Source organism: Chrysochloris asiatica, unplaced genomic scaffold (assembly GCF_000296735.1).
Source record: "Chrysochloris asiatica unplaced genomic scaffold, ChrAsi1.0 scaffold00054, whole genome shotgun sequence".
Lineage (NCBI taxonomy): Eukaryota > Metazoa > Chordata > Mammalia > Afrosoricida > Chrysochloridae > Chrysochloris > Chrysochloris asiatica.
The window spans coordinates 15659101-15668668 of NW_006408572.1; the positions used below are offsets into that span (position 1 = coordinate 15659101).

Genomic DNA, 9568 nt, shown 5'->3' on the forward strand with positions numbered 1-9568 from the left:
CAATTGAACAGTAGAATGAGAGGGCTTCAAAAAGTGTGTGGGAAAGTGAAATTAAAGGATAATGGAATCCTAAATTCTTTTGTACATGCAATGCACATGAAGGGGCTCTGAAAAGTTCATGAAAAAATGGAATTAAAAGATGATGGAATTTTCCCTACAAACTTCTTGAAGCCCCCTCATATAGCTGTTGTTGTGTGCGAGATGATTCCAATTTACTGCGACCTTATTTAGCAGACTAGAACTGCCCCGTAGAAGCAGATTGCCAGCTTCTTTTCTCGTTAAGTGTCATCGAGTCATTTCTGACTCATAGCAAGCTTGTATAGGGTTTCCAAGAAGTGGCTGGTGGATTTGAACCATCAACCTTGTGGTTAGCAGTCCAGTGCTGATCCTACAGTGCCACACTAGGACTCCATGGGGCAACTAATGGGTTTAAACTACTTAACTATTGTGCCACAGGGTTTGATATATAATTTTTTTTTTTTTAATGGAGTCCTGGTGTGACACTGTGGATTGCTACACTAGACTGCAAAGTCGGTTTGAACCACAAGGTCAGGGGTTCAAGCTCACCAGCCACTCCTCAGAAGCCCTATAAAGGGTCGTTGTGAGTCAGAACAGACTCGACGGCACTTAACAACAACAATAACAATATTATACATCTATTTATGGTAGCATAGTGGATTATGAGCTGGTCTGCTAATGTGAAGGTTAGCAGTTCAAATCCACCAGCTGTTCCACAGAAGAAAAATGAGGCTTTCTGCTCCTATACAGATTTACAGCCTTGTAAACCCTATACAGGGTTGCTATGTTTCGGCACACAACCACCACCGTATGTTGTTGTTAAGTGCCATGGAGTCGGTTCTGACTCATAGTGACCCTGTATAGGGCTTCCAAGGAGCAGCTGTCGTCCTTACAGTTCAAACCAACCTTGAGACCGAATGCATCTCTTATAGTACCATGCCAGGACTCCCACACCACTATATATGTATCTATATCTGTATCTATATCGATCGATCAATAGATAGATATAGTAATAACTGTTCATTAACACCTGTTTGTCAATTATTTTAATATTATCTTTTATACTCCATAGATTGATCACTCACTTTGAAAGTCGAGAATATTTCCCTAACTTGCAGATGTAGGACTAAACTGTCATCAAATTAAATGATCGTATCACAACCAAAATATTAGCAAATGGTAGAAAGATTTGTCTTAACATCCAAGTCTGTATCCTGAACTTCCTATAGTATGTCCAAATCATGAATGGGTAATTTATAGTTAAGGTTCCAGTGGGTGCTAATAATATTTCCCATAAGGATAATCTTATATCAGCATTTGGGACTGGAGGAAGATAGGGATAGTCTATCTAACGTTTTAGCCCAAAACCCAGAAAGATAATCATTCTAGATTTTCAAAGACTATCTTGATGTCATGTAAGCCTGTGAGTAAGTCAAGTCATTAAGTGCCTAAATCAAGGTGATTACATGTACACGTATGAAAGAACTTTTGGAAAAAAATCATAAAACCTGGACACATCCTTTATTAGGCCCATTAGATGGTTGAGATGAAGGTAGGGCATGGCCTGAAACACATCCTACATCCCATTCTGGATCCTGTTGTTGTTGTTATGTGCCATGGAGTCGGTTCCGACTCATAGCAACCCTGTACAGGGTTTCCGAGGCTGTAAATCTTTATGGGAGCAGGAAGCCTAATCTTTCTCCCGTGGAACAGCTGGTAGTTTCAAACTGCTGACCTTGCGGTTCATAGCCTGATTCGTAACCACTACGCTACCAGAGCTCCTTATTCTAGCAAGTAACAAATCCTAGAGCCACTTCCAAGACTCCTGAGTGCGTACCTAAGGAGTATAGCACCAGGTGATGCATTTATAGTCGTTGTTAAATGCTCTCGAGTCGGTTCTGACCCATAGCCACTCTGTATAGGATTTCTGAGGCTTAAACCTTCAAGGGAGCAGAAAGCCTCATCTTTCTTCCACTTTCTCACTTACGCGCTGAATACTTGATTCTAGGATTATTTTGTGCCTTGTGCTTTAGGGACGAGGGGACTTCAAAACGTTTGGGGAAATTTTCCTTGATCTTTTTGGAAGCCCCTTCGTATATTTGGGGGGTGCGGTATATTTCTGGGGTTAAGAATTCACATCAGGCCAAACTTAACACACAGTATATCCATGATGCCAAGGTACCTGCATCCATTTCCTAAGCACTATGCCGTATCTTCATCTTCTTTGCAGTCCAAGTCCCTAAGCGATAGTAAGAACCGTCACAAAAAGCCCAAGGACCCCAAACCAAAGGTGAAGAAGCTGAAGTATCACCAGTACATCCCCCCAGACCAGAAGGCCGAGAAGTCCCCACCGCCCATGGATTCAGCCTATGCCCGGCTGCTTCAACGGCAGCAGCTTTTCCTGCAACTCCAGATCCTCAGTCAGCAACAGCAACAGCGCTTCAGCTACCCAGGGCTCCCCCAGGCACCGCTCAAGTAAGTCAGCCAAGCTGGGACTGGGACTGGGGGCAGACGTGGGGAACAGCTGACCTCTGCCTGCAGCTCCCCGCCAGCATCGTGTGGCTCAGTGAATCTCAGATCACTCCACAACCTTGTGTCCAGTAGGGTCAGGTTTAGAAACTGTGTGCTCCTGTGCAGGTACATGGAGCCAGGAGAAAGCATGCAACTCAATGCCCCTTTGGGAAAACTGGAATGTCTGTCTAAGCATTGTTCCACTAAATGGTAGCATGGAGAGGAGAAACTGTCTAAGAACGTAATGCAATTCCAATATTGACCACAGACTGTGAGTTGGCTCAGCATGTATAGTTTGAGAAGCAGCCGAACTGAATGATGGATTGACTGACTCTGGAGCCCAGGTTTTGAGACTCCATAGCTAGGTCACCTTTTAAATGGTCAGTCTCCTCACTGACCGCAAAGAAAGGATGTTGGTTTCCTCATCTGTGTTGGTCTAGTCTCAGGTCATACAGGAAATTATACTGAGTTTTGAGCACAATCCATCTTCACACAGCCTGTGTGTACCTACTAAACCATTGGCAGGCATGTTGTTCTCCTCTACGCCCCAGTCTCCACTACGCCCTTTTTTTTTTTTTTTTTTTTCTAGTTTTGTACTAAGTGATAGTTTACATGGGAGAGCATTGGTTTTGCACACATCATTTCATTGCAATGATTACGATCTCCGTGCATCATCATTCAACAGTATTTGCTTCTATTCCCTCTGGGTTTTTTGGCAGGGAGGTGTTTGTTTTTTTGGATGTATACAAAAACATTCAGGAATGTATGAATCATTTAAACATCCAAAGGGCACATTCTGCAAGACTGCCTCCTGACCACCAGTTTTCAGTCCATCTCTTTCCATGAATCTAGGGTCCTCAGCTGCTCCCTCTCTCCATGTCCTCGTCTCTGCCTCCATCTCTGGTGTCCCTGCTTCTAAGGATAGGGTCCCACATTCCACTTTTGCTCTTCTCCCTTGATGGTACTAGGGTCCTCTGTCCTTCTACCATTCCCTCTTACTCCCCCAAACTAAGCTGGAGTGTTACTTTACACTTGCCCCCCTAGCGTACAGTGTTTTCTTCACCCTCCGTGCCTGATCCACGTCAGCAATTCCTTCCTGATCCACTTCTCAATGAAAGTTGTTGCTGCTGCTAGGAGCCATCGAGTCATTTCCAACTCACACTAATCTGTGTACAGCAGATGGAAACACTGCCCAATCCTGCGCCAGTCTTACAGTCTTTCCTGTATGTGAGCCCACTGCTGCTGCCACGGTGTCAATCCATCTTTGTGAGGGTGTCTCTCTCTCTTTCTCCCTGACCCTCTGTTTTACCAAACATGATGTCCTTCTCCAGAGACTGGCCCTTCTGATGACAGATCCAAAGTACATAAGACAAAGTCTTACCACCCTCATTTCTAAGGAACACACTGGTGGTACTTCTTCCAACATAGATTTGTTCATTATTCTGGCAATCTGTAGAATATTTAATATTCTTTTCCAATACTTGTAATTCAAAGACATCCATTCCTCTTCAGCCTTCCTGATTCATGATCCAGCTTTGCATGAAAATATCATGGCTGGGATCAGGCACACCTTAGTCCTCAATGTGGCATCTTTACTTTTTAACACTTTAAAGAGATCTTTTATAACATCACCCCCACACACAAAAAAACACACACACACAGAGGGAATAGAAGCAAGTACTGTTGAATGAAGGTACACAGCTGTTGTTGTTGTGATGTGCTGTGGAGTCGGTTCCGACTCATAGCGACCCTGTACAGGGTTTCCGAGGCTGTAACTCTTTACGGGAGCAGAAAGCCTCTTCTTTCTCCCGTGGAGCAGCTGGTAGTTTCAAACTGCAGACCTTGAGGTTCACAGCCCGATTCGTAACCACTACACTACCAGAGCTCCATAAGATGCACAGAGGAGATTGTAATCATTGCAATGAAACAATGAGTGTAAAACCAATGTTTTCCCATGTAAACTATCACTCAGTTCACTCAATAAAAACTTTAAAAAAAAAAAAAAGAGAGAGAGAGAGAGATCTTTTATAGGAGGTTTTTCCAATTCTATATGCCATTTGATTTCCTAAATGCTAGGCTAATCGCTAGGCTACATAGCACAAGGTTGGTGGTTCAAACCTACCAGATGCTCTTTGGAAATCCTTTAAAGGGTCTATGAGTTAGAACTACCTCGACAGTACTTAACAACAACACTCCCATGGACATGGATTGTGGATAGAAGTAAAATGAAATATTTGACAGCTTTAAGATTTCCTCCAAAACTTTTTTTTTTGCCCAGTGAAAGCTGTTAAGTGCCGTCGAATCGGTTCCTATTCATAGGGACCCTGTATAGGGTTTCCAAGGAGCAACTGGTAAGCTTGAACCGCTGCCCTTGCAGTTCCAAACAACTGTGCAGTCCAGCTCCACAGCACCACACCAGGACTCCATGTATAGTCAGCGATATGTGAAGTACTCCTTTGTTTTTCAGGGAAACAAATGAACAGATGGTCAGAAATCCAAATACTTCTTCAACACCACTGAGCAACACCGCTTTGTCTCCTGTCAAAAACAGCTTTTCTGGACCAACTGGTGTTTCTTCTCTCAAGCCAGGCCCACTCCCATCAAACCTGGATGATCTGAAGGTACAGGATTGGGCATGGTTTCCATGTTTGTTTGTTTGTTTGTAACAGATGCGGCAGTATATGGTTGATAACAGCGTTAGCAACTGCTTTCTTGAGTAAAACAGTGGACAGTGTGAAGAGTTGGGTGACAGAAGGTTCTACTGTTGAGAATGAGACCCCTACAGTGCAAAGATCAGGCCCTCCTAGCTCCACTCTTTTACCAACTGTGCCACTTTGGGGTAGTTTCTGAATTTTCCTGAGTCTCGGGTTCCTCATCTGCAAAACCTGAGTTCTTATGAGAATCAAATGGACCGACATACATGAAAGATCTCAGCACAGAGAGTGGACGTGAGGTTGAGAAATGTTTTCAGAAGGTTCGGATGCAGTGGTGTCTCTCCATGCCACACTCTAGTGAAATGAGAAAATAACCAACCACGTAAAAAGCTTTTCATAAATCAAAATGTGTTCAGCATATATACTAACCTCATTTCAGAACGTACAATTCCAGCCGATGTTTCTGAAAACTGTGCTCTGCTGTGGTCACAGATATATCATCTACAATGTGCCATTCTCCCCAGTGGCAAGTGTACAATTCAGGGGCATTCATTGTATTCATTGTGTTGTGAAATCATCACTACTACCTACTTCCCAGACTTTTTCATCACCCTTCATAGACTCAGTACCCCTTAAGTAATAATGTCCCTTCTCCCCATCCTCCACGCCACCTAGTAACCACTGAACTACTTCCTGTCTGTATGAACTTGTCTATTCTAGATGTCTCATGTAAGGGGGGTCATACAATATTTGTTCTTCCGAGTCTGATTTATTTCGCTGATCATGTCTTCAAGTTTCAAGCTTGTGTAAGAATTTCATTTATCTTTGTGGTGGAGTGACATTCCATCATACAGATAGACCACATTTTGTTTATCCCTTCATCTGTTGATGGGCATTTGGGTTGCCTCCACCTTTTGCCTATGATAAAGAATGCTGGAATGAACGTTGGTATACAAGTATTTTCTTGAATCTCTGCTTTCATATCTTTTCACTATATACTTAAGAGTGGAATTGCAGGATAGTGTGGTCCTGGTGTAGCACTTTAGGATAAGCACTGGACCACAAGGTTGGTGTGAACTGCAAGGTCAGCAGTTCAAACTCACCAGCCGCTCCTCAGAAACCCTATACAGGGTCACTATGGGTCAGAACTGACTCAACGGCACTTAAATACAACAATGTCCATTTTGGAGTCCTGGTGTGGTGCTGTGGGTTAATGCACTGAACTGCAAAGTCAGTTTGAACAGCAAGGTCAGCAGTTCAAGCTCATCAGCCACTCCTCAGAAACCCTATACAGGGTCGCTATGAGTCGGAACCAACTCAATGGCAGGCACCAACAATGATGATAATTCTGTGTTTAGTGTTTTGATCCCTCTCTATATTTTTGAATGCTAAAATATCATTTACATTAGGAAATAGTGATATTAGTAGATGGGAGTTGAATGTTTTCAATAGAGTTTTGCTGGATTCATTTTTAATGCCTTTATTTAACAAGATAGAATGTGGACAGGCCATGTTGGTAGTATAATTTAAAACAATGCACTGTTCTTTAAATATCCCAATTCTGCCATCTTCTTCCCTGAGAGGCAGCACCAGCTAGCCTTTCCCCGCAATCACAGAACCACATGGATCCTGGACCGCGGAAAGGACCAAAAAGACGCTGAGTTTTGCGCTGATCCTGGCATGTTTCAGTACAATCCTCAGGTCTGGCCCGTGCACTCTTCCAGTCTTCACCAAAGAGCTGGGAAAGAAGAAAGCAGTGCGCTTCAATTCTGTACCGTCAGCTCTTCACAACCGTTTCAGTGACTACGCTTGCTTCCGTCCGCCCATTGTCTTTGTTAGCTGCCAGGGAGTCAGTCTCCAAGTCATGGCAACTCCATGCACAACAGAACAAGACACTGCTCAGTCACGTGCCAACCTCATGCTCAGTGTCCCATCACACCAGACTGTTGTCATCGAGACGGTTCACAGTGGCTGATTTGCAACAGCAGCTTGCCAGACCTTTCTTCTTCATCTGCCTTAGTCTGAAAGTGCCACTGAAACCTGTTTGGCATCACAGTAAAACACAAGTCTCCACTAACAAATGCTCTGATTTTCTCCAAAAAAATCTAAATTCCTAAAGGTTCCTATAACTCCCAACATGCCAATCTCACGGCGCTCCTCCGTCTTTCAGTCCTCATTCTGTTTTGAGGAAACATACGGTTTTGATTATTTTTTTAATTGAAGGTAATTCTATAGTTGCCAAATGCCAGGAACAGCAAATGAAATGTGTCTTGAGTCCTCATGTAAAATATTCTTCCTTCATCCCTTTCATGTGGACTATAAGGAGCTCTGGTAGTGTAGTGGTTACGAATCAGGCTGCGAACCTTAAGGTCAGCAGTTTGAAACTACCAGCTGTTCCGTGAGAGAAAGATGAGGCTTTCTGCTTGCATAAACATTTACATCCTCAGAAACCCTGTACAGGGTCGCTATGAGTTGAAACCGACTCCACAGCACATAACCACCAACCACCACCATATGGACTATAAATGCTCACGTTTCACTGAGTTTGTTTCAATTTGTCATCCATGAACCTAGAAGAGACCAGTTCACCATCACATTCAGAAAAGTGGTAACTCACCCAGTCTCCACTCCATAAATCATGAAACCATAAAGATAAATACGGGTCATCCCTGAGGGAGCCTTAGGGCTTCAACCCTAGAGATGCCCCAACCCCAATAGGAACATGATTCAGATATGATGACATCATTTTTCATAGCCTGCACAGGTAGAAACTTCTACTTGCACATGATTGGAAATAGCAGAGAAGTTATACTAATGAGTATAAATATAAGGAGATGATGGTGGTGGCAGTTGTGGCTACCTTTTGTTTTAATTTCAGCATAAACAATCCTTCAGCCTTGGGGGACATTGGTACTTCAGTGATGGAATTCTTACCTTCCATCGGTTCAACTCCAGACCAACTGCAAACAACCACGTGGCTGCCAATGGCAGCTTGCTGGTTGCTACACTGTGGAGTAGGTTTCCAGCAGAGCTTCCAGACTAAGACAGACTAGGAAGAAAGGACTGGTGATCTACTTTCAAAAACTAGTCACTGAGAACCCTGTGGTTCACAACTAATCATGGGGATGGTACAGGACTGGGCAGTGCTTTGTTCTGTTGTGCCGAGCTTGCCATGAGTTGCCAAAGGCTGACTCGACAGAAACTAGCGATATCAGCCAGCTATGCTGTGTAAATGCGCTTTCATTTTCACCCTACAATGTCAGTTTTGGAGTTCAGGTGTGGTACTGTGAGTTAATGCGCTGGACTGCAAAGTCGTTTGAACTTCAGGGTCAGCAGTTCAAGCTCACCAGCTGCTCCTTGGAAATCCTACACAGGGTTGCTGTAGGTCAGAACTGACTCAATGGCACTTAACAACAACAACAATGTCAGTTTTGGAGTCCTGGTGTGGCACTGTGGGTTAATGTGACTGATTGCAAAGTCAGTTTGAACCGCAAGGTCAGCGGTTCCTCAGAAACCCTATACAGGATCACTGTGTGTCGGAACCTACTCAATGGCACCTAACAACAACAACGAGGTCAGTTTTGGTTGCAATTTTAAAATGAAAATAATAATTAGGGTATTAAAGAAGGTAGAAGGTATGTAAATTTACATAGCTCATGGATGGTGAAACTAGACATTGAACTTAAGTGACCAACTTCAAAGATTTAGCTATTGCCATTGGAGATGAGGATGGAAAAAGAGGCACAGCCGAGCAGGAACTTCATCAGACTGGGCTGCTCACTGGGGATGTGCACAGAGGTGTCAGCTGAGCACCTAAGAGAGTTAGACACCAATACCGGAAATGGGAGAGAAAAGAGGAACCGATTGCAAGGAATGCTTGATTCCATTTCGGAAACTTCAGCTGACGTCAGATGGATCTTGACTGAAAGCAAAGAATACCAGACAGATGTTTGCTTGTGATTTATTGACTATGTAGAAGCATTCAATGGTGTGGCTCATAACAAACTATGGATAACATTGCAAAGAATGGGTATTACAGAAAACTTCATTGTGCGCAAGACAAATCCGTACATACAAAAAGAGGCAGTTGTTAGAACAGAACAAGGGGATTCTGATCGGGGTAAAATCAGGAAATGTGTGCTCCGAGGTTGTATCCTTTCACGGTACTTTTCAGTCTGTATGGTGGTGGTAATAGTGTGCTTGGAGTCGGTTCCGACTCATAGCAACCCTGTATAGGGTTTCCAAGACTGTAAATCTTTACGGGAGCAGAAAGCCTCATCTTTCTCTTGCAGAACAGCTGGTAGTCTTGAACTGTTGACCTTGAGGTTAGCAGCCCAATTCATAACCACTATGCTACCTCTGGTAGCGTAAGGAGCTCTGGTAGC

At 43.5% G+C, this 9568-nt stretch overlaps 1 protein-coding gene across 1 annotated transcript in view; it reads left to right on the forward strand.

The window, feature by feature from the left end:
* The window catches only part of MYOCD (myocardin), an 86941-nt gene that overhangs the window by 52603 nt on the left and 24770 nt on the right, over window positions 1-9568 (forward strand). The window contains exons 7-8 of the mRNA XM_006863439.1: window positions 2249-2493; window positions 4997-5150. Coding sequence (XP_006863501.1) covers window positions 2249-2493; window positions 4997-5150 — 399 coding nt within the window. The remainder of the gene's footprint in view (window positions 1-2248; window positions 2494-4996; window positions 5151-9568) is intronic.